At 36.7% G+C, this 23,038-nt stretch overlaps 5 protein-coding genes and 2 long non-coding RNA genes across 10 annotated transcripts; 4 read left to right on the plus strand and 3 right to left on the minus strand.

Annotated features, from left to right (window-relative positions):
• Positions 1-119: 119 nt before the first annotated feature.
• On the minus strand, positions 120-10,210 carry LOC149610344 (phospholipid phosphatase-related protein type 1-like). 3 transcript variants are annotated; one of them, XM_089859204.1, is made up of 9 exons: positions 10,141-10,210; positions 9,872-10,049; positions 3,479-3,725; positions 2,977-3,136; positions 2,208-2,322; positions 1,706-1,889; positions 1,566-1,623; positions 656-832; positions 120-574 (listed from the first exon to the last, which is right to left on the minus strand). In XM_089859204.1, exons 2-9 carry the CDS (start codon positions 9,891-9,893, stop codon positions 281-283), a joined length of 1,257 nt encoding a protein of 418 aa, XP_089715330.1. In that variant the 5' UTR covers positions 9,894-10,049; positions 10,141-10,210; the 3' UTR covers positions 120-280. The 3 variants fall into 3 exon arrangements, with proteins under 3 accessions (XP_089715330.1, XP_089715332.1, XP_089715331.1); XM_089859206.1 differs by lacking the exons at positions 9,872-10,049; positions 10,141-10,210 and adding an exon at positions 7,927-8,118 and having other exon boundaries at positions 3,479-3,719; XM_089859205.1 differs by lacking the exons at positions 9,872-10,049; positions 10,141-10,210 and adding an exon at positions 7,927-8,118.
• LOC149610345 (uncharacterized) lies at positions 515-11,130 on the plus strand. The gene is made up of 2 exons (XR_016376670.1): positions 515-826; positions 10,913-11,130. It is a non-coding gene; the product is annotated as an uncharacterized LOC149610345 (long non-coding RNA).
• LOC149610346 (uncharacterized) lies at positions 9,443-9,878 on the plus strand. The gene is made up of 3 exons (XR_016376675.1): positions 9,443-9,503; positions 9,549-9,618; positions 9,689-9,878. It is a non-coding gene; the product is annotated as an uncharacterized LOC149610346 (long non-coding RNA).
• Positions 11,131-11,292: 162 nt separating the features above from the next.
• On the plus strand, positions 11,293-18,688 carry LOC149610347 (ubiquitin-protein ligase E3C). Its single transcript, XM_089859180.1, has 15 exons — positions 11,293-11,443; positions 11,711-12,053; positions 12,126-12,393; positions 13,274-13,418; positions 13,498-13,870; positions 14,445-14,632; positions 14,699-14,785; positions 15,358-15,871; positions 15,941-16,025; positions 16,103-16,339; positions 16,926-17,170; positions 17,237-17,361; positions 17,450-17,796; positions 17,874-18,004; positions 18,074-18,688. The coding sequence occupies exons 2-15, from the start codon at positions 11,715-11,717 to the stop codon at positions 18,242-18,244; spliced, it is 3,255 nt and encodes a 1,084-aa protein (XP_089715306.1). The 5' UTR covers positions 11,293-11,443; positions 11,711-11,714; the 3' UTR covers positions 18,245-18,688.
• Positions 18,362-21,204, minus strand: LOC149610348 (WD repeat domain-containing protein 83-like). Of its 2 annotated transcripts, none has more exons than XM_089859214.1 (5): positions 20,949-21,204; positions 20,410-20,883; positions 19,586-19,694; positions 19,410-19,524; positions 18,362-18,820 (listed from the first exon to the last, which is right to left on the minus strand). In XM_089859214.1, the coding sequence occupies exons 1-5, from the start codon at positions 21,049-21,051 to the stop codon at positions 18,695-18,697; spliced, it is 927 nt and encodes a 308-aa protein (XP_089715340.1). In that variant the 5' UTR covers positions 21,052-21,204; the 3' UTR covers positions 18,362-18,694. The 2 variants fall into 2 exon arrangements, with proteins under 2 accessions (XP_089715340.1, XP_089715341.1); XM_089859215.1 differs by having other exon boundaries at positions 20,410-20,852; positions 20,949-21,193.
• Positions 21,205-21,515: 311 nt separating this feature from the next.
• mago (mago, exon junction complex subunit) lies at positions 21,516-22,398 on the plus strand. Its single transcript, XM_089859226.1, has 4 exons — positions 21,516-21,677; positions 21,824-21,882; positions 21,949-22,059; positions 22,128-22,398. The coding sequence occupies exons 1-4, from the start codon at positions 21,587-21,589 to the stop codon at positions 22,308-22,310; spliced, it is 444 nt and encodes a 147-aa protein (XP_089715352.1). The 5' UTR covers positions 21,516-21,586; the 3' UTR covers positions 22,311-22,398.
• On the minus strand, positions 22,399-22,986 carry EMC6 (ER membrane protein complex subunit 6). Its single transcript, XM_089859231.1, has one exon. The coding sequence runs from the start codon at positions 22,858-22,860 to the stop codon at positions 22,537-22,539; it is 324 nt and encodes a 107-aa protein (XP_089715357.1). The 5' UTR covers positions 22,861-22,986; the 3' UTR covers positions 22,399-22,536.
• Positions 22,987-23,038: the final 52 nt, after the last annotated feature.

Genomic DNA, 23,038 nt, shown 5'->3' on the forward strand with positions numbered 1-23,038 from the left:
AACATGGCCACCCACTGCCTTTGACTCTAAACAAAACATTTCTTCCCAAATTCCAACTCCATAAGTTTTGCTTCCTTCCTCTACCCTTGAAAACCTTAAATATTTAACAGAAAAACCGATTTTTCGTACTTTTTCCTATAAAAAACTAGATTTATTTTAATTTTAAGGGGAAAAATAACATCTTTTCAGCCCGATTTGCTGCTAGATGGCGTGACGTAAGGTAACATTCATTTGGCGGGAAAACTTCAATTTTATTTTAGTCACGCGGTCTCTTCAGTTTTCACTGCGCGGTAAGGCTCTGTCGTCTGTTAAAATCTTCTATTCTTTTATGTAAATCTTTCTGAAAATCTGTGCTTTGCAAGGAGCTGAAAGAGGGCTTATGTAAATTTTGTTGACTGTTATTACAATAAGATTCTCTCTCGGGATATTCTTTTCCAACCCTATTTTGATAAGAAACGTGCGGTATGCGAAAATATTTGGAGAACATAGGCTTAGGCTCTTTTTCGTCTGCTTCGTTTTTGAAACGTTGTTCCGGACTTTTGGTTTCGCCAAATCGGTACAAAATGAAGATAGTCTATTGTTCGCGATGATAAAGTAAACAGTTTAGGTTTAGCGAGACGGTAGACGTTTATATGGACACAAATAAACTTATTACCAGGTAGAATGCCGCGACAATTCCTAAAAGGTAACCAACAACAACATCTTCCCAATGATTGAAATGCAATGCCACTCTCAAAGTTCCGCATAAAATTGCCAAGGAACAGATGAGGAAAACCAGTGATGGTCTTAAAAGCCTTGATGCTTGAATGGCCAGTACGAAATCAAGGTAAACCTTTCAAAATCATACCCGCTTTCTTGTTTAAATATCTCGAAAATCCGTTTTGGTGGAACTAGCTTAGCAGCTTTGAAATTTATCCAATATCAAAATGAGGTTCGAAACAAGGGACTAACGGTTTCTGTTAACGTAGTCCTCTCCCTAAATCACGCTTTTAAACCGGATGTAGCTATTCCATTAGTAGGTTTATTCGTTTTCGACTCCGTTTTGATATTGAACCAATACATCGTTTTCAGACTAGGATAATTCATGCCATTTGACGCACAAAATAGTACTGCACTTTGTCCACCATGTAGCCAGGTCTCCTGATGTAAATAGCATGAATCCTCTATGTCTGAAAGCGATTTGTTTAATCGGGGATAGATTTAATTTTAGAAGTAGGAATGGAGAACGGTTAGTATTTACTTCAGTCCGACTCATAGCCCAGTATAGAGCCCCTCCCTTCAACACGTAACGAAAAGTTTAAATTATCTTATTGGCGCATTTAAACTACGTTTTGATGACGTTGCTGACGGGGACCGTGAAAAATACGTAATTCCTTTTTACCTCTGTCGCTATGACCAAGAGCCTATAGTTTAAACTATAGGCTCTTGCTATGACTCGCCTCTTCTTTCATACCCCCTCCGTCCCGTGACGCGCGCCCACTTTACTCTGTTCTCCATTCCTACTTCTTAAATTAAATCTATCCCTGGTTTAATCTAAATGTCATGCTGGAGAACTATTTACTAACCGTGGTAAAAATAGCGGAATATGCACTCATGGCCGCGTAATATGATGGAAAAGACATCCTGTAAATAAACCGTATCGAATTAGGGACTTTTATAATTCATTTATAATTAAATAATTAACAACATAAAAACGAATGGTTACCTGGCTTCACGTAAATTTTCTTCATCTTCGGTACAAAGGGGGTTGATATATTGACCGTAGCATTTGCTTTCGTACAAATTTGTGGGATCGCAAGCCGCTAGGAAATATGGTCTCAAACGACCGGTGCATAATTTTAAGCTCTCAATTAAGATTGTCAATGAGAAATATCCAAAAAGAAATACTCCTAAAAATCGGGAAATTATTAGTGTTTACTTTTTGTTTACAATCAGTAAAAGGATTGATATGTTAACTAAATAGACCATTTTGGAAATTACGTATAGAAAAACCAACACCCGGGGGAGGGGGGCAAGGCCGCCATTGGGGTATTCTCTCTCGCGCCAAGAAGCAACGCCAGACTACACGCTCCCGGAGGCTAGGCAACTCGCACTGCCTCTAGCGGTTCTTCTTGGCGAGAGGGAGAATACCCCAATCATGGCGCCCTCGCCCTTGTGTGTTGGTTTCTCTGTTTGTAATTTCCGAATTCGTCTATTCATGTTCTTACCCATGAACCTAATAATTCTTCTAAGAGGGAGATGCAACTTGCAGGAAATGCATCCTCCCCTTACAACTTTCTTTCTTCTTGAAAATATAAAGAACCCCATCTCTCCTATAAAAATCTGTCAAAAGCCCAACGGTTTTTAATGTATTATAAGCAATATTTAATCATTTGTTCTACCAAGAACCCATATATAAGACATGGGAACCGATTCTATGAGCTCATACTTTTCGTATTGGCAAGAAGTGATGTCCAGTTTAGTAGGGAGAAGGTGTAAATTCGCCACATTTCTAGCTTTATCTCCAGTCCAAACGTAGGTCCGGAGTTAATCCCCGCCTCTAAATTACAACCAGCATCTCATTGGTTCTTGAAAACGCACGTCAGCACGACGCGAATGAGGAAAATTACGTATTTTCCGACTGAGGAGAGGCGAAATAGCCCGGCCTCCTTTTGCGTCCCCCTTTGTATTTTGAAAGGGGGACTGGGACTATGGCGCGCGAATACTTAAGCATCTTATACCTTCTCCCTAGTAAACTACATATCCCTTCTTGGTACTACTTAGAAACGTTCACAGTATATTGGAAAGATAATTCAAACGTAGCCGTTTCACGGTGTTTCTGATAAGTCGCCCAAAGAACATCTCCTTAATTTTTGGCAGACTTTAGAAACACCCTGTATATTCATAGAGTGGCTTGAAAAACATCAAAACTATCTTTGTCTTACAAGCCCCTCATAGGCTATAGGAAAAAAATCTTCGCTAAGCTATTGTTCGCACCAGAAAAATGGGTACGCCCAAAGAAACGGAATAAAGGGTGGATGGTTCCACATTAGCCGTAGTCTCGTGAAAATCAGTTGATCCATTTTTAGGGTAACTATAGTCGATATAATTGTCGCAAGGAAATCCTCGTATTAAAACTGGGAAAGTTTTCGTGAATCTACAAACGAAATTAAAAGTTTCATGTCTGTAACATACGATCATAAGTTGATATGTTCCATAAGTTTGTCACTGGTTACAAACTGGAGCTTGTCATGAAGTGACGTAGGTCATAGATTCTCGTAATAGCGACGCCTGGTGAGGCGCTGTCAAAGGCTTAGTACAGACTAAATAGGAGGATGGACTGCAAAACTAACCGAGTGTAGTACTTAAATTCTCGCTTGTCGTTCTCGAGCTGTACAAAGTTTCAAGCATTACGAAGTATAGGTAGTGCCATACTTATGGAACAAATCTTATGGTACGATTTAAACCAAGTATTATTTAAAAAATTAAATAAAATTACTTGAGGACATAAGCGAGACCTGCCAAACAAGCGAGCGACACTGCCTCCATGAAAAATATTGGCAAAATATTCAAATTGACTTTGTACAATTTGCCATTGGATGATTCCGACACTGAGTTGGCATCCGAAGATACTGGCTCCAAAACATTCTCGAAACTACCCATTAGCTTTTTATTCTGAATTTCGTAATTATGTGAACTGGAACTGATGGTGTTTACGTTATTGTTGTAAACAGTCGTCCCTGAAACTAGAAATTTAAGCTTTTTATACCTTTGATGATAATACGCGTGTTCAAATATGAAAAGTTCATTAGAAATATCGCGTTTAATGCCAAATAATTAAAGAGATTGAACATTGAATCAGAAGGGGATAATTGAAGAAGGATGACACTCTGTATCCTCTTAATACTTTAGTTATGTATATGTAACATGATTCTTCCCCTGGCTCACCCTCCTACTCATCAAATTTCAGAGTGGGGTGAATTCTAGAACTGTTTGGTACTAAATCCCCAGCAATCAACCCATAAACCTTGTCTTGACGTGGGACCAAAATCCTCAAGCGCTAATAGAGTAATGATGAGTGAATTATTTACTACGTATGTGATTGGGTTTAGTAACCTTGCTCCAAATGTAAAATGATGTTCGGAAGAATCATGTTACAATTACCCCGTTTTGTGGTGGTACCCTTCTCTAGGAGAGAAGTATTATATACTTCTGCTAATAATTACCGAGATTAAACATTAGATTTTTCGCGGAATTTTCGTTAAATATTAAAAAATGGGGCTCCGCCCAAAATGGACCAAATATAGCAATTTAATGGAAAGAAGCCCTTTGACCTTTTCTTCGGAGATGAAATTAGTTAGAAACCTAGCTAGAGTTTTTTTCCAGAATGGACACGCGAAGAAAAGGATATTATTGGAAAGACAGGGGTCATCGAAATGCCAGCGGAAGGTATTATTATCCTGGATAGATATATTTTTTTATCATGTCCCCATAATCTTAGGTCCACCCAAAGAATACAGTGTTGCCACAGGTCAGTAAAAACCTGGAAATGTCAAGGAATATTATGGTTTCAATAAAATCAGGGGAAAGACGGGGAGTTTGTTTAAAGTTTGCGAAAATATCTACGGGTGAAGTTTTAAACGCCGTTTTAGCGTGATCACGTTTGACCAGACACCGAAATATTCATAAAAATTTTTAAAAGTTTTCAGAATTGGAGGATACCATTTACACCAGGAGGTCCGGCTACTTTGCTAATAAAGTGCAGTACCAAGTTGCCTCGACTCCTGATGTAAATGGTATCAATCCTCGTAGTCTGAAAACCGTGTATACCACTCCTTATATTTGGAACATAAGTTCTAAAGATATGTTCCATAAGTTTGTCTCTGGTTACAAACTGGAGCTTGTCATGAAGTGACGTAGGTCATAGATTCTCGTAAAGCGACGCCTGGTGAGGCGCTGTCGAAGGTTTAGTTAAGGCTAAATAGGAAGACGAACTGCAAAACTAACCGAGTGTAGTCAATTCTCGCTTGTCGTTCTCGAACTAGCTCGAGCTGTAAGTCTCTAGCATTACGAAGTATAGGTAGTGTCATACTTATGGAACATATCTAATCTTATGAACTTATGTTTGGAACAATAATAATTGGGCCTAAAAAGGTTTGGGAATTTGAATGTGAAAATTTCGTAGTAACCCTGGAAAGGTATTTGTTGATTGTGTAAGAAATCAATTTTTTTCATCCACCCGCTATGCTAAGCTCTATGAGGAAGATAGTCTTTTGTCCCACGGTCCGAACAGCCCCTTGAAGGTATTCCAGCCAATACAGGATGTGACCAGTCACATTACAAGTATTTTTAACGAAGAATGAGCAGAAATTTTTTAACCTTTAAATTTTATCGCGACAATGAAATTTTTGGTAAACACGACCCATATAAATGAAAAACCATTATGTAACAGGATAATTCTACTGTGTTTTCGACATTTAACGAAGCTAGCGTTATAACGAGAGCATCGGAGGAATTTTATTATCGGGTTATATCTGTACAGGGTGTAAACGTTCGTTCTTTTCGAAATACATACGTTCCCGGTGCTCTGCGTCAAAACTGGGAATTTACTTAGGCCATGGATAGATATAATTTTAGAAGTAGGAATGGAGAACGGTTAGTATTTACTTCAGTCCGACTCGCCCAGTATAGAGCCCCTCCCTCCAACACGTAACGAAATGTTTAAATTATCTTATTGGCTCACTTAAACTACGTTTTGACGACGTTGCTGACTAGGACGGCGAAAAATACGTGATTCCTTTTTACCTCTGTCGCTATGACAGAGGAGAGGTAAAAGTAAGTTTGTCACTGATTACTGAGAGCTTGCCATGAAGTGACGTACGTGGAACGTCATAGATTCTCGTAAAACGACGCCTGGTGAGGCGCTATCTAAGACTTAGTAAAGACTAAGTAGGAAGATGGATTGCAGAACCGAGTATAGTCAATTCTCGCTTGTCATTCTCGAACTAGCTCTCAGTAGGGATCTAACATTACGAAGTATGTAGTGTCATACTTATGGAACATATCTTTTAAAATTATGATTCTAGCATTTTAGCAGTAATGAATGATTTAAGCTCGAATCTTTTCTCTTGCACTAAAATATCACCCATAACTATTTACCAAAAAATTAAAATTGCTTTATTTGCAAAGTTTTCCACCCTGTACAATTTAACTATACGGATAAAAACATTCACGAAAAACATGGTTACCAGGAAATAATCTCGCTATATATAATTTTTAATTGAACTTTCTTTGAGTATGAGAAATTGAGATGAAATATTGTTATTAATTAGAGAATCAAAAAAAAAAAATTAAAAAACGATCCCCGCGGTTGTTTTTCAAGATGAAATAAGAAAATGATGAATTTTGGAGACCTGGTTTCGCCCAACCCATCTTTTGATCTTTTGGGTCGGGTAATTTATCTTATATTACGGAAGATGATTTTTATTTTTCCCAAAGGGTGATAAACTCGTAGTTGATTGTAAAAACATTTTTCGAGTTTTGTAATTCGGCCTCTAATAGATGTAAGAGTAATTTACCAAGGTCGATAAATATAGATGGGTGAATGAAGTGATATGGCTAAACTAGAATCTTTTTTTTAATCACTCAAAAATGGTTTGACCGTAACCGAAAGACACTCATACGTAAAACCAGATACAGTTTTATTACATAGTTTACTTTCGTTTCCCCAGGGCTGCATGTAGCGGAGTATACGGTAGGTAACACGAGTTTTGATGTTAGAATTAAAACCATTTTTAATGATTGGAGATAAGGGGTAATTATATCGAAGGGGTTCTATATTTACACAAATTTACTCTGAGACGCAAAATCTTTGATGGTGTGACGAAATATTTATCAAAAAACGCGCCAATTCTCTGACAAAACACGCGCCAAATCTCAGACAAAAATTACACCAAATCTCTGATAAAAATTACACCGAATCTCTGATAAAAATGACCCCAAATCTCTGATAAAAATGACTCCGAATCTCTGACAAAAAGTAACTCCAAATCTCTGACAAAAAATACACCAAATCTCAAACAATAATGACACTAAATCTCTGATAAAAATGACTATAAATCTCTGTCAAAAATTACACCAAATCTCTGACAAAAATGACACCAAATTTCTGACAAAAATGACACCAAATTTCTGACAAATGACACCAAATCGCTTAGAAAAATGACACAAAATCTCTGTCAAAAATGACACCGAATCTCTGTCAAAAATGACACCGAATCTCTGACAAAAACGACACCAAAGGCCAGACAGAAATGACACCAAATCTCTGACAAAAATTACACCTAATCTCTTACAAAAATGACACCGAATCTCTGACAAAAACGACACCAAAGCTCAAACAGAAACGACACCAAAGCTCAAACAGAAACGACACCAAAGGCCAGACAGAAATGACACCAAATCTCTGACAAAAATTACGCCTAATCTCTTTCAAAAATGACACCGAATCTCAGAAAAATATGTCACGAAATATCAGACAAAAATGACACCAAATCTCACATAAAAATAACACAAGTCATGAAATCCCGCCACTTTTATTTGAATGTTGGATCCCTCGGTAATAATAGAGAGGTTAAGAAGTTTCCCAGAACAAAACACTCTAAACTTTCCTTAGGAGAATTTCACTTCTTCCAATTAAGTCAGACCGTGTAAAATCATTTCAATCAATAAAAATACCTCAATTAAAATTGTTATTGCGCTCGAAACTATATGGCAACCATAAAAGCGTGTTTAATTTTGAAACAACTAAAGACTCTATATCACTATAAAGACCTAATTAAAAAAAAATAATAATGGATATCAGGATGAAACCCACTTTCTTCGAGACATTAGTCAAAAAACCGCAATGAGAACAAATTTTTAAGAAAGAATCTTTATAGTACGAACCTCTTACGTGCCGAAGCATCTTGGAATATTGTTATGGTAACCTTTACTTCAACATAAATCTCGTTAAAGTGGTCTTACATTGTGAAGAAAAAAGGAAAGAAAAATGTATACAGCCTAAAAACTCATTTGGCCATGACCCTGCGTTTTCTTAACAAGATGTCGAGGAAAAGTAACGTCTCATTTTTACCCTCCTCCTCCCTTTGTCTTCAATTTTAGTTAGAGCGTTCAAAACCTCCCGCCAAGTATTGTACCCCAAAAACACAGCAATGCGTGGGACAGGAACATAAAAGTTTAGTGCCTATTATTAGAACAAGTCTATTAAAGTCTTTTTCTACCTATAATTGGGAAGAATGCTTCCGTTAATAAGGCTAAAACAAGAATAATTTGGGACGGATCATTGCATTTGTTTTCATTTTTTTATATCTATCTCTATACAGGGTGTTTCTGATAAGTTTGGCATAAATTAAGGGGGATGTTCTTTGGGAAATCAATTTTGAGTCGAAAATATAAAATAATTTCTATGATATTTTACCGTCCGAGCCACTGTTTTCGAGTTATGATTTGAGCGTTTTATGGATGACCCCTTAATTAAATTAGAAATCATTGTCTTTCAGTTTCTTAATTAAATTTAAGGGGTCATCCTTAAAATACTCCATCCAATCATAACTCGAAAACAGTGACCCGGACGGAAAAATGGAGATACAAGTTGTACGTTCGACTCAAAATCGCGTAAAGAACATTCAACATCCCTCTTTAATTTATGGTAGACTTATCAGAAACACCCTGTATATATAATACAAATTCTTCTTATAGGCTTAATCTACTTTTAATATTCTAAGTTCTTTTTTCTAAATTAATGCGATCTACCATGAATTTATGCATCTTTCCCATGAATTTTGATTATTTTTTCTTAAAGTCGTTAGTTACTCGGTCAGTTGGCACCGCAGTTATCTTAGAGACGAATATATATTTTAATAATGATAACCATCATACTAAATACTGCTAATAGAAATCATTGTGAAGCCATTTTCTCTACGTATCGGGTCGGATTTTGAAGGAAGAGCTAGACTAATCATTATGTATGATGAATTTTACCTCGCGAATAGTCTATCTCGCTGCGCCTTGCACCTAGTCATAGTTAGAAATACGTCATACTTGTGATTCATTACGGATAGGTCTCAAGCCCGGCCCACAAAACCCGTATTGAAATTAACAAGGGAGATATTGGGACACGATGATTCCTATTAGATGTATGTATTCCTGTGATAATTAATAATAAACGCGAGGTTTTGTCCACTTTAAAAGAGCAGGTTTTTCATAATGAGGGAGCAAAGGTGTGAAAGTCTCTCATACTAAACGTAATCACCCCACTTAACCAATCGGAAGTCTTCCCCTACTAACCTTCCACCTCGTAAATATCTCCGCCATTTTGAGGGAAAGGTTAGGAACCACTTTATAGCAGCGTCCTTCTATCCCCTGATGGCATTTTTTGATCGTTTAATAACTTTGAAAAAGCTCAAAAAGTACTTGAGATTCAACATTACCACCCTCTTTCGAGAATTGGCCCAAAATTCATGGTAATATTTAACTAATTCATGCAGACGAGACTAAAATTTAAATAGAGTTGTCTTATTTTCTTTTATGAAGCGTGACTTACAGGGAAATAAATCGGTTCCGGTGGAATTTACCGATGTAAATAAGGATATATTTTGAGGGTTAGTAGGTCTGAGACTGTAATCAAAATTTTTTTTTTGTTCTCTAGATTTAGTGATTTTTTCCAACGAAATATGCAAATTAACTACGATACATCATACAAGCGTATCGAAACGCTCTACCTATATTATGACATATTTCAAATAACTTAATCTAAATCCAAGAAATTTAATTTAGCAAATTAATACACCTACAATAAGTTAAGTTAAATTAAATTAAAATAAGAACTTACCGTTATTGGTACTGGCTACCATTCTATTTTCTTTAAAAAAGACCGCAATATTATGCGAAAAGTTCCTGGGTTGTCAAGATTATTTTGATTGGTATTTTAAATCACTTTTGTTTGATTTTTATCTTGAAAGGTGTTTCGTAAGGTGTGAATTAACCGTTCTTTTAACGTTTTTAACGAGCTGTTTTTCCCGTGGATAAGATAAAAGTCTTGCATATATAACGGAGAGACTTTTGCAACGACCTGACGTTGGTTGGGATGGGATCTATTACCTTTTTCATTTTCAATGCCGATGTTTTTTTCAGCTGGAAAAGAGGGATAGAAAACCGCATCGTGTCCCCCTTTTTTAATCACTTTATTGGAGGCAATCTTCTGGGTATCTCTGTATTTTTCTCTTCGGGACTATAGTCTTTTAGTGGCTTGGAAAAGCCCAAGAACCGTTTTTAATATAATTCAAGTAGCGCAACCGCTATAATTTATATATTGTTTAAATATAAGAAATTATATAGTTTTTGAGTGACTTAGATGTCATCGAAATTCTACGCACAAAATAAGCCGCTCATTAATTATATTTAATTTGTATTTATCGTGAAACGTGGGAAGGCTTATGCATGTTTTGTTTACAGATCCTTGAGGTAAATAATAACATCCTTTTATTCGGTTGTAAACAAATTTTATACAAAGTTTTTTCCTTTTGTTATTGTATTTTGTATTAAAGTAACATTTAAATCCCAAATTTGAATTTCCATACAAGAAAATGTTCTAAATATATTTAACACTTAGAAATAAATTTTTATTAGAAAACCTATTCATTCTAAAAGCTTGAATCCTTTTTAGTATAATAGAATAGATTGTAATACACCTCTCATTAAACTTTCAGGACATTGGACCAGTAGATCCGAAGATATATTCAGTCTTAGCACTGAAGCCATCATTTTGACTTTGGAAAATTATTTTATAAAAAAATAACTATCCACTCTAGAGGCTTGAATCCTTTAAACTATAATAAAACACGTCAAAACACACGTCTCATTCAAATTTCAGGTCATTTGGATGAAAAGGACAAAGGATCTGGCCAAAAAACCTACCTCCTCCCGAAGAACTTAACGTTAATTTTGTGCTCCTTCGAACTTCCCGCCGATAATCCAAAAGTCGCACTTTTTGGAAGATTGAACGAGCTTCTATAGCGCGAGCAGCTTGCGTTGTCGAGTGCGTGATCGAGTTGGCTATGTTATGTAGTAAAATCATCCCACCTTGAAGACTCAATGTGAAGAATATGTAGCCATTCAAATAAAACCTTTGAATCTCCCTTTGGCTTCAGCTTGGCTTCATCAAACTTTCAATTTGAGACAGTCTGTCAAGTCTGCAGAGGCTATTTCCCTGTAAAGCTGTCTTTGCCGCTCACAAAGAGATGATGTAATGTCTAGATTTTGTCTCTTTGACCATGATTAAGCGTGTTTTGTCGTCATGTTTTTATTATTATTGATATTTCGATAATTATTTCATCAGTTATTTTATTTATACCTGTATAATTTGGACTAATTAAGTGCGCGGCTTATTTGGATTGACATTTAGGTAAATACTTTTACATAATTTTAATTAAAACCTCTTATTCGCCAAAAATTAAAACTAGGCCTTGGCTTCCTGTTGTGTGTCTATGTTACTGTCTGCATGAATGATGATTCCATTGATTTCAATTATGTTTTTACTTTAAAAAAAATTTCTGAGACGATAATTAGATGCAAGAATTGTTTTATGAAGAAGATTCATTTGATTTTATTAAGATATCTTGAAGTGGTCTTCATAAAGTTGGGTTTAAAGTTTGCTGTTGTACTTTTGTAGTGAGATGTATAGCTTTGAAGGTGATTTTCGATCACGTCCCCAACAATCGTTGGGTGGTGCTAGTCGTAAAGTCGCTAGAGATGATCTTCTTAAACAACTTGCTGAGCAGCGGAAGAATAGAGAAGATTCTAGAAAGAAGCTGTTGTCGATCATAAATATTCAGGCATTTGTTCGAGGAACACTTTCAAGAATTCATACTAAATCAGTGGAAAGAGTTAATTTTGATGAACTGCAACAGAGAATCGAGAAATCCGATGATCTCGCTGATGATTTAGGACTATTAAGTCAATTGTTACAAAAACTTTTGTTTTTTTACTCCCCATCAGTTGATTCTAAGAGATTGGTAATTACAAAACTACCCACGCTATTTGTTTCTCGTTTCACACGAATGTTGATTATACGAGGTATCTTTCAGGCATGGCTAAGTAAAATATATTTAAGAAAAAGCCACGTCATTGCCAACATGGTTTCTTTACCCACCAATGAGCAATGTTCCAGAGTTATAAAGCTTTTGCAACTCAATATTGATTCTCTGGTTTCTACAATAGAAAGCATTCCCATTGCCGTTCCTTTGAGACTTTTAGAGGTCTTTACTGACCCTGCTACTTACTCAAAAGCGTCTTCCCAGCCAAATAGAATAGCGGAAGTCCTTGAAAACTTATGGTTATGTTTGATAAGAAAAGGTACTTTAAATCTCTTAATTGTTATTGTTTAAAGGAAAAGTTTAGGTAACATAACACTATACCTTAAAAGAACAGCCTTTTTCTAAATATAAAAGGAAGAATATTAAAGAAATAAATGATCTCTTATTACAAAATAATTAGCATTTAATTAGTCTTAAAAATAATCAAGGACTACTAGGCCGCCATTGATTTAGTGGCGTCTGCTAGCCAGAACCCCTTACCCCTATGGGATTGGTAGGGGTAAGAGGTTCAATTTAGCAGACGCCACTAAACAAATGGCGGCGCACAAAGCTGGAAATAAGGTTTATTTCTGAACTAGTCCTCTGGACCAGTGACCCCTGATGTCTTAAATATGAAACTGGTCCCGGGACCAGTGACCCCTGATGTCTTAAATATGAAACTGGTCCCGGGACCAGTGACCCTTCCCCTATTTATTTTTCTACTGGTCCCAGGACTTGTGGTTGTTCTCTCTTCTAAAAAAATCTCTCTCGGCTTAGGGTTGTATACACAACTGGACTCATGGAGTCGAAATTTTTGTTAAAATGAAAATAATTAAAGAGGTCCCCATATCAATTTTTAATAAAAGTAGGAATTAATAAACTAGTCATTGGGACCAGTGACCCTCACGTTTTGAATAAAAAAAGTGGTCCAAGCTATTAATAAACTGGTTTTTGACCTGTAAACCTGTCTTATTTCCTAGCCTGGCAGCGCAGTAATGCTAGTTTTTCAGACTAATTAAATGCTAATTATTTTGTAATAAGATAGATCATTTATTTTTTTAATATTTTTCCTTTTATATTTAGAAAAGGCCGTTCTTTTAAGGTATAATGTTACATTATACGATATCCTTTAATCAGGCGAAATGTTATTTTTTCTTCAGGATATTATAGACATGTGAGGACTGTTTTAGAGCAAAAGGTTCCTGATCCTGTTGACCCTTCACCTAGACCTCCGACTGCATTAGCACAGTCACTTTTCAATCTTTTAATTAGACCTTTAACATTAAACGGGACAGTAATGTTTAGGTAATAAATATTTTCATCCGAGGAAGAAGTTAGAAGAGACACTTAGAGATTATACAAATTCATTTATTCCTTCTTATAGGGTGACAATTCTCCGTGCCTTATTTTCCGACATCTTCTCCGAACCTCTCTCCCAACAAATATTTAATTTCCTCCTTCCCGCGTTGTCGGTTAGAAATGATTTACTCCCAGTTTCCCATTTATTGGGAGCTTTAAATGATTCTGGATCTTATAATCGACGTCAAACTTGTCAATTGGCCATTAGGCCAACCATTTGGTTGCTCTATTCCTTTTTAACATTGACCAAAGGCCAAATTAGTTTGTTAAACGGAGAATTGGTTGTCGATTATTTACAAGCCTTGCAATCTTTGGTACCAACTATTTTAGTAGCGAATGAGCAAAAAGAGGCCACTAACTTAGGAGATGAGTCTGATAGCGAAGAGGCTGTAGAAATGGTAAATATGATCTAATTATTTAGGTTATTTACAGTGGTGTGCGAGTCCCGTTTTTTCGGTTTCGAGCCGAGTCCAAGTATCGAAACTAATTTCTTATCGAGTATCGAGTGTCTCAAAAATACTTTCGAGTATCGAGTATTTAGATTGGTCAAATTTTGGTTCTTTCGAGTAATTATCGAGTCTCAAATATTGACTTGTCAAGTAGCAATTTTGTAAATTTCTTGAAAATAACGAAGATTTTCAATTATCTAACATCTAACTAGTTCAAAAAGATTGTTAGTGATCAATTAAACATTGAACAGGTGATTTTCAAAATAAATGATCATGAACTCATCGTCTGCTATGGTTGTAAGCCTCGTATTCGAGTATTTGTCGAGTATTTAAGATGTTAAAAAGCTACTCGAATCTGTCTCGAGTATCTCAATGTGTTGTTATCGAGTATCGAGTCGAGTACTCGGCTCGATACTCGAACCGAGTACTCGAACTTAACGAGTACTCGCACACCCCTGGTTATTTAACAACTAATATAGAACATTAAATGTATATTTACTCATTTTTCTTTTTGTTTAATAAGATGGAAACCGATTGTGACTTGAAATACGCCGTAGATGAATCTGTTAATTTTCTGAATGAAGTTTCGGTTGTCAATGCATTCACTTTAGCAATAGAGGATTCGTCGTTGTGTAGTCAAAATCTAATTTCTCTCTGCTCCATATGTTATTCCTTGTTAGCCAATCATAGACTGGCGTTACATCGTTATAGGTATGTCCAGGGAGATAAGGGATCGTGTATTTTAAATTTTTACGACGCACTTTTTATATCTTCCAGGCTGTTATACACACTGGCGTTTAAAACTAGTTTCTTAAGACTCTTGTGGCAATCTATACAAAACGCTACCACAGTTTCAATTGTGGGGTAAGACCGCCCTTAAAGGGAGGGTGAAGTAGAAAATTAAGTGATTTTTTATCGATTCTTCTACTAATTATAAGACCAGTCTGCATAGTGAAACATTCAGGAAATACCAGCTCCGAATGATTTTAAAATTCAAATTAGCTTCAGATTTTAAGGATAATTTTAAATAAGGACCTCCGGCCAATCTCGTAACGCCCTGCCTTTTTGTTAACAAAATTCTCGTGGCATGCTCCGTGTCTCGCGCCACGATTGTCACGTCGCGCGCCTAATTTTATCAAATCTCGTGATAAATTTCATTCGACACGGAACGTGCCACGAGAATTTTGTTAATAAAAAGGCAGGGCGTTACGCGATTGGTCGGCAGTCCTTGTTTAAAATTATCCTTAAAATCTGAACCTAATTTGAATTTTAAAATCATTCGGAGTCAGTATTTCCTGGATGTTTCACTATTTGCAGACTGGTCTTATAATTAGTAGAAGAATCGATAAAAAAACACTTGATTTTCTACTTCACCCTCCCTTAAAAGTTTTTAAGAAATGAAATACGTTAATTTCTTATTAACTTAACCTTTGTAGCACACCTGTTCCTTTGCTCCAAGTAATTTCTAGCGGAATGCAATTGAGCTCCGAGGACCGTGATTGGTTTCTCCCACAGTTGATAGTTTTTTGCGCCCTCTTTGGTCATCTCCTGCCCACTCAGCACGATGACGAATTCTACGGAATTGACCCGGGTGGTGGAGGAATTGGTCTCCCCATTGACCCGAAACTTAGCATTATGCCTTTCACTTTGCGTGAATTGGCTAAAATGTGTTTAGCTCTTAGAGACGTGTGCCTAGGATGGATTGATCTGGCTTATCCCGATGCCAGACTGGTTTTGAATGCCGAATATAAAAACGCGATGCAATTGTCCAGTCGTAATTTGTACAGTACCAATAATTCTCCAAACCAACAGTTAGACATTAATATGTGGCTGAGAGTTTTTAAAGAAGTAACTGGTCTGTTGCACCAACTCTTTGTTCGTGATTCACGCAGGCAATTTTGCCCTAGTGATCATTGGATAGCTCATCATATTTCTATGCCCGTTGATAAAGTAATTTGGGGTTGAACAAGCTTAGGATTATGCGCGGTATCATTCTTCTTACAAATGTAATTTTTTTAGCCATGTGATCTTCAACTTGGAAGTAGTCGTGTCAAAAATTTCAAACCATTTATTGGCGTTCGATCCATGACCAGAGAACAATTAGGTTCCATTAACTTTCTATTCTTTTCATTTTTCCAACTCGTTCTTAATAATTTTCTTTCGAAATTCATTAAAATTTAGAGGATGAAGGTCCTCCTATCTCGATAATGGCTATTAGATACATCAAAATTCTTCAAGAACTGCCCTTTGTAGTTTCCTTTCCACATAGAGTAAAGATTTTTCAAGCTTTAGTGGTGAAAGATAAACAAGACAATCAGGGGGAAATGTATAATTTTTTGATGGGTCCTCAAATTCAAGTTTTAATTCGACGCAATTATATCTATGAAGATGCCTTTGATAAACTCTCATTTGATAATGGTTTGTGTAGAATCGTTTTACTATTCTCTGAAACGGTAACGAAAGCCCCAATGAGTAATGCGGTGAAAAATTATATTCATTTCCGTGGTCAATAGACCATTTCGTTGTAACTAAAAGGGAAAGACACGGCTGTAAAACTCCGCTTTTCATCTCGGTTTTTGGCGCCTGCGCCGTAGTCATTTTGTATCATGAGAGTACAATGTGTCAACCCCCTTGTATGTCCCGATACGGAGGGTTACCTACCCCCTTGTGTGTCCCGAAACGGAGGGTTACCTACCCCTTGTGTGTCCCGAAACGGAGGGTTACCTACCCCCTTGTGTGTCCCGATACGGAGGGTTACCTACCCCCTTGTGTGTCCCGATACCGAGGGTTACCTACCCCCTTGTGTGTCCCGATACCGAGGGTTACCAACCCCCTTGTGTGTCCGGATACGGAGGGTTACCTACCCCCTTTTTTTACGTGGAAAAGGTCTATAGACTCGAGAACTGGTTTATGGAGGTTGAAATACGAAATGGGGGTTTTCGTTGTCCTTTAATTATAACAACCCTCATTAGTGTTTTTAATAAGGGTAACGCTGTAATTTCAGAACCAAATTTAAAACTTCGAATGAGAGTTCAGTTGGTGAATGTTGTTGGTTTGGACGAAGCTGGTATAGATGGAGGTGGAATTTTCCGCGAATTTCTAAGTGAACTATTGAAAACTGCGTTCGATCCTAATAGAGGATTTTTCAAAACCACGCACGATCGATTACTTTATCCGAATCCTGGTGTAGCTTTATTGTTTGATAATTATCTCAAACATTATTATTTTATCGGAAGAATGCTCGGAAAGGTGCGATTAACGTGAAAAGAGTGTCAGTTTTAATAGATGTTAATTAAAAATTACCTAAACACACAGGCAATTTATGAAAATATGTTGGTGGAATTGCCGTTTGCAGCGTTCTTTTTAGCCAAAATGTTAGGGAAAAGCTCTGGTGATGTTGATATTCATCATTTAGCGTCTTTAGATCCTGTTATGTACAGGTGCGAATGAAGTTTACGCTTACCGTAATTTAAATTTAGCGCGAATAATTAATTAATTAATTAATCAGTTATTCTCGTATCATTATAGAAACTTGTTATATTTAAAGAACTACGAAGGAGATGTGGCTGAACTCGGTCTAGATTTCACAGTCATGAACAGTGAATTAGGCGAAAATAGAACGGTGGAATTAAAGAACAATGGTTCGTCTATCACAGTTACGGCTTCAAATCGTATAGAGTACATTCATCTTATCGCCGATTATAAGCTGAATAAGCAAATTAGGGCTCAGTGCGCCGCTTTTAAGCAAGGATTGGCTAACGTCATTGATTTGGAGTGGATAAGAATGTTCGATCCAAAGGAATTGCAAGTTTTAATTTCAGGGGCTTATACACCTGTCGATGTGCAAGATCTGAAGCAACATACAAACTACGCTGGTTTGTCATTTTTTTTATCGAACGAAGTAGTTGTAGTAAAATAATTCAAACGTTATTCAATCGTTTGCGGTTTTCAGGTGGTTATACTGTAGATCATAGCGTGATCAAAATGTTCTGGAAAGTTGTGGAAGATTTTACCGAGACTCAAAGGAGACAATTACTAAAATTTGTAACGAGCTGTTCTAGACCGCCATTATTAGGATTCAAGGTAGGTTGATGACTCTCTTATTCTTAATTAATGTTTTTGGTACAGATTTAAAGAGTAATCGTATTTTAGGAACTAGCACCGGCTTTCTGTATTCAAAATGCCGGAAGCGAACCTGATAGATTACCAACAGCGTCTACGTGTATGAATTTATTGAAACTACCTGAGTTTCAAGATGAAAAAACATTAAGGTCGAAATTACTTTACGCAATTGAATCTGGTGCGGGATTTGAACTAAGTTAAAAAAAATTAGTGTAAAAGGTAATATTCTTTAAAAGTAATTAGTTCCAAGGCCAAGGCGAAGGCGAGAGAGAAAGAGAATGGGAATGGTTACAAGATGAATATTTTAAAATTTAAATAATTACGATAGATTTGTGGATTTTACTCTTATAGTTAACATAACAACAATGTTATTTACACAACACTATGCTAAATAAAGTTCTATGTATATTTAAGTTGTTCCGACAAAGTTTTAGAATATGCCGATCAAGTTCATTGTGCTGTTGTAAAAATAAGCGCTTTAAAAGTAACCAAAAACACTCAATATTTGGAGAGCGGTTCCAAAACAAACCAAATCATGACGTAAAAAACATATAAAATGTTAATTTAAAATACTATATTTTTTTTTTTGGTTCAGATGTTTCCATGTAATTTAGGAAATTTATTAAAAAAAAAACATTTCTGGAATTGAGTTTAGTCTTCTTTCCAGAAATAAACGCTGCCTTCCGCCGCCGTTAACATTGCAATTTCAGAAGGATGGAAGACTAAGGAATGTACAACACGATGGCCTTTGTGTTCTAGCTTCTTCATTAGTTTTGCCTTGAAACAGGAATATTTATTATTTATCATTGAACGGATATATATTCAGTGGTGTGCGAGTCCCGTTTTTTCGGTTTCGAGCCGAGTCCGAGTATCGAAACTAATTTCTTATCGAGTATCGAGCCGAGTCTCAAAAATACTTTCGAGAATCGAGTATTTAGATAGGTCAAATTTTGGTTCTTTCGAGTAATTATCGAGTCTCAAATATTGACTTGTCGAGTAGCAATTTTGTAAATTTCTTGAAAATAACGAAGATTTTCAATTATCTAATATCGAACTGGTTCAAAAAGATTGTTAGTGATCAATTAAACATTGAACAGGTGATTTTCAAAATAAATGATCATGAACTCATCGTCTGCTATAGTTGTAAGCCTCGGACTCGAGTATTTGTCGAGTATTTAAGATGTTAAAAAGCTACTCGAATCTGTCTCGAGTATCTCAATGTGTTGTTATCGAGTATCGAGCCGAGTACTCAATGTGTTGTTATCGAGTATCGAGTCGAGTACTCGGCTCGATACTCGAACCGAGTACTCGAACTTAACGAGTACTCGCACACCCCTGATATATTTTTTGTGATCAAGTGTTATACTTCGACTAAATCCCATATATAAACTGAACCGTCTTCGGACCCTGATAGAATTTGGGCGTCCGTGCAACTTAGGACACTTTCTATTCGATAGCTGTCGTTTTTATGGCCTTTATATCTGGCAAGGAAAAAAGAAGGGATAAATATCTTTCATTTAGAGCGAATTCAATAAAACGTACTGGTTTAAAACATCACCAGACTCTTTGTCTATTAAACGAATGGAACTATCCATGCAACTGGCTAAAATGCATTGACCATCATGAGTGAAGGACACGCAAGAAACTGGTTCTAAACAGATATAAAAGTGAATGAGATGAGTGAAATTCTTAAAACATATTTTGACCATGAATAAAGAATGCGCGTGAGGAATTTTGTTTTCACGTTATAAGATAGGCAACTCCCTATCTCCGACGTCAGCTTATTCTGTATATACTGTTTCAGCTTCGGTTGTCAGCGCGCGCAAAGCAACTTAGCTTTGTGCGTGCTGGCAACAGACTAAAGCAATCCTGCAAATCAAGTACATACTAAAGCAAAACTGATTTTAAATCCTGAAAAATCAGTATTTCTTTTGTCTCTTGTCAGCACGCTCAGAGCTACACATAGACCTAGCTTTGCGCGTGTTGACAACCGATGTTGTAACAGAGTATATACAGAATAAGCTGTCGCTCGAGATAGGGCGTTGCCTATTCTATAGCGTGAAAACAAATTTCCTCACGCGCATTCTTTATCCATATTTTGAGCGGCCTTTATGCGTATTCTTAAAGAAATCGGCCCGCTAACTGTTGAACGGCTCAGATCCGCTGGGACGCCAGAAAATGGTGGAGGAATGCACGGAAAAAAGGCGGGCGGTCGTCCTGATTCGTCTGACATAGACGTCCCGCCATTTTCCCGAGTATTACTCCCCCTTTTTCTAATGTCCCACCGGATCTTAGTCGTTCCACAGTTAACGTGCTGATTTCCCTCAGATTACGCATTCTCCCCAACCATCCTTGGTAAATCGTACTTCCAATATCATCAGCCGACATTTGTCCCATTCTTATGTCGTATCTTCTAATGTTCCCATCTAATGACCCTGTCAATATTTCTTGCGCCGATACTTGTATGGATGTTACGCTATCCTTGGCCTCGTTTAAGATCTGTATTGGATCTTTACTACTTTTGCTTTTCAAGTCCCAAATTCTGACAGAACCATCGAGTGAACCCGATAGAACTACCGATGATTCTTCATTAAACTTTACCGCGTTAACTTGCGCCGCGTGACCCCTGAATTTTCTCACAGCTACAGCTGTGCTAACGTCCCAAATGAAAACAACTTTGTCCATTCCCGATGAAGCTATTTGAGCACTGTCTGATGAACCACAAGCATCTAAGACTTCATATCCATGGCCTGAATATGTTTGGAGACGAACTCCCCTTGTTGGGTTCCACAATTTTAAGGTTTTGTCACTGCCACAGGTCATACAATAGTTTCCATCAACTATTAATAATATTTATAAAAAAATATTTTTATAATCTACAAGCCATGAATAATGAGGAGCTTACCATTAAATCTGACACTTCTTACAGCCCCTTGTTTACAATCTATACTTTGCACTTTTGACAAGCAAAATTCTTTTTTCGCTGGAGTTTTGTTTATTGGATACATTGTATAGTAAACAGGTTCTTCGAAGTTCTACGCCAAAGCGGCCAAACTCATATATTATATGTCTATGGCTCTATGGTCATTGGTCAGAAGTGTAACACCGTTTTGATTTTTCATTGGTCAGCAACTCAGCACGACTTGAAGCAGACAGTGGAGAAGACGGTTTTTGTCTGGTTTAATCTCTGAGCATAGCCCTCCCCATCGTGCGCTAAGCCAGGGTACCAACTACCAAGCGCGCTCAGTAGAAGAGTGCTAGCGGAATTTTCCCAATAAGTGGGAAACTTTAATAGTGGGAGTAATGTAGAAAACAAAGCACTAATGAAGTCATAAATGAGTCTGACGAAAGTTTAGGGGACGGTCATGGCTGTGGTCATAGACATATAACACTATATATATGTCTATGGCTGTGGTTGAGCACCAGAGTCTCTCTCTCCAGTCCGCCCGTCGTTGTAATTTGTTCCCGATAGTTGCCTGTCCACTAACCGGTGGCTGTTGTGCAGAGTCTGTGGTTGTTTTTGTAAATTGTTATAAGAAAGAAATGGCAAATCCGGACTTTTATCTCCGTTATTATGTTGGACATAAAGGAAAATTTGGACATGAATTTCTTGAATTTGAATTTAGACCTGATGGTACGCAATATATAATATTTTAATTAGTTATCTTATGAAATCAGAATAGGCTTTGTCAGCCCAACGGCCAACCCTCCACCTAAGCCTTGGATTGCGCCATGCAGCTCTTCCCAATTCCGATGTTAATTTTTTATCCTATTTTGCAGGAAAACTGCGATATGCAAATAATTCCAACTACAAAAATGATACTATTATCCGAAAGGAGGTAAATTTCCTTGTAAATTTAACAGAAATTTGTTTATTTATTCCTTAAAAAAAAAAACGTCCTTAGGTGTATGTTCACAAATGCGTGATGGAAGAATTGAAAAGGATTATCGAAGATGCTGAAATAATGCAAGAAGATGATGCCTTGTGGCCTCAACCTGACAGAGTAGGGCGACAGGTAATACATATTAATCTTTTTAGGCTCTCTTCAGTCAATTTGTGTTTAAACATTGAAGTTTATTGAAGGAACTTGAAATTGTAATGGGAGACGAACATGTATCCTTCACAACATCCAAAATTGGTTCCCTCGTTGATGTAAACCAAAGCAAGGATCCAGATGGCCTGAGATGTTTCTATTATTTGGTTCAAGATTTAAAATGCTTAGTATTTTCACTAATTGGCTTGCATTTTAAAATCAAGCCAATTTAAATTATAACCTCATCCCCAATCAAACATACGCTTCTTAAATGGATTTTGTCTCATGTATTTTTCACATCAAATAAATGTTTTAACAGAATTGAATTTATTTATTTATTTATTCAAACATATATTAAAGCTTTTTGCGTTTTGACATAAGATTGAGGGGAATGTTGTAAACCACATTTGATAAGTTTTTTTTTATGAAAGAGTTATACAATGGGATTGGGGGGGAAGTTTAATAGACATGGATCATTCCATAACTGAAAGTCCAACATAAGATGTAAGTGAAGATACCAGCGAAGAACCCGCTTGTTAATAATGCTGAACGACTTCGGAAAAACTTCTTCCATTCAGATCCAGCTTTCATTAGAATCATTAACCATAAAAGGATCGCGGTGATGAAGTAAAAGATGAAACCATAAAATGATGTCAATCCTAATAGACCAGCGGTGCATCCTGATAGTGCTGACATGGATGTTCTGCAATACTCCACCACAGCCGCATTTTGTCTAGCTGCTAGTTCACTGTATGCTATAACTTCAGATTTTTCCTTCTTCATTATTTAATTTCACTTTAATGATTGTTTAAATTGGTTAAATTAAAGTTCTTTTGTCTTCAACAAGAACGGCACAAAAACTGAGGAAAGGCTTAACGAGGTCAAAACACCGGAAACCGCTACACCGGAAATGTAAAATTGCGTAATCATAAAGGGATCAACTATAAAGTGAAAATTTTCT

The sequence above is a fragment of the Phalangium opilio genome, unplaced genomic scaffold, assembly GCF_054372755.1.
Source record: "Phalangium opilio isolate 3A_F unplaced genomic scaffold, DU_Popi_V2 ptg000329l_1, whole genome shotgun sequence".
NCBI lineage: Eukaryota > Metazoa > Arthropoda > Arachnida > Opiliones > Phalangiidae > Phalangium > Phalangium opilio.

Excerpts from the sequence above, each read along its gene's own strand:
- LOC149610344 (XM_089859204.1), bottom strand. The coding sequence starts at position 9,893 with ATGGTAGCCAGTACCAATAACG. Across the intron at positions 3,726-9,871 it reads GGTAGCCAGTACCAATAACG|TTTCAGGGACGACTGTTTAC; the intron begins GTAAGTTCTTAT and ends TTAAATTTCTAG. Across the intron at positions 575-655 it reads TTGTCGCGGCATTCTACCTG|ACTATCTTCATTTTGTACCG; the intron begins GTAATAAGTTTA and ends CGCGAACAATAG.
- LOC149610347 (XM_089859180.1), top strand. The coding sequence starts at position 11,715 with ATGTATAGCTTTGAAGGTGATTTTCGATCACGTCCCCAACAATCGTTG. Across the intron at positions 14,786-15,357 it reads ACCACAGTTTCAATTGTGGG|CACACCTGTTCCTTTGCTCC; the intron begins GTAAGACCGCCC and ends TAACCTTTGTAG. Across the intron at positions 18,005-18,073 it reads CGCCATTATTAGGATTCAAG|GAACTAGCACCGGCTTTCTG; the intron begins GTAGGTTGATGA and ends ATCGTATTTTAG.
- LOC149610348 (XM_089859214.1), bottom strand. The coding sequence starts at position 21,051 with ATGTATCCAATAAACAAAACTCCAGCGAAAAAAGAATTTTGCTTGTCA. Across the intron at positions 20,884-20,948 it reads AAGAAGTGTCAGATTTAATG|TTGATGGAAACTATTGTATG; the intron begins GTAAGCTCCTCA and ends TATTATTAATAG. Across the intron at positions 18,821-19,409 it reads ATATATGGGATTTAGTCGAA|GCAAAACTAATGAAGAAGCT; the intron begins GTATAACACTTG and ends TCCTGTTTCAAG.
- mago (XM_089859226.1), top strand. The coding sequence starts at position 21,587 with ATGGCAAATCCGGACTTTTATCTCCGTTATTATGTTGGACATAAAGGA. Across the intron at positions 21,883-21,948 it reads ATACTATTATCCGAAAGGAG|GTGTATGTTCACAAATGCGT; the intron begins GTAAATTTCCTT and ends AAACGTCCTTAG. Across the intron at positions 22,060-22,127 it reads CTGACAGAGTAGGGCGACAG|GAACTTGAAATTGTAATGGG; the intron begins GTAATACATATT and ends AGTTTATTGAAG.
- EMC6 (XM_089859231.1), bottom strand. The coding sequence starts at position 22,860 with ATGAAGAAGGAAAAATCTGAAGTTATAGCATACAGTGAACTAGCAGCT.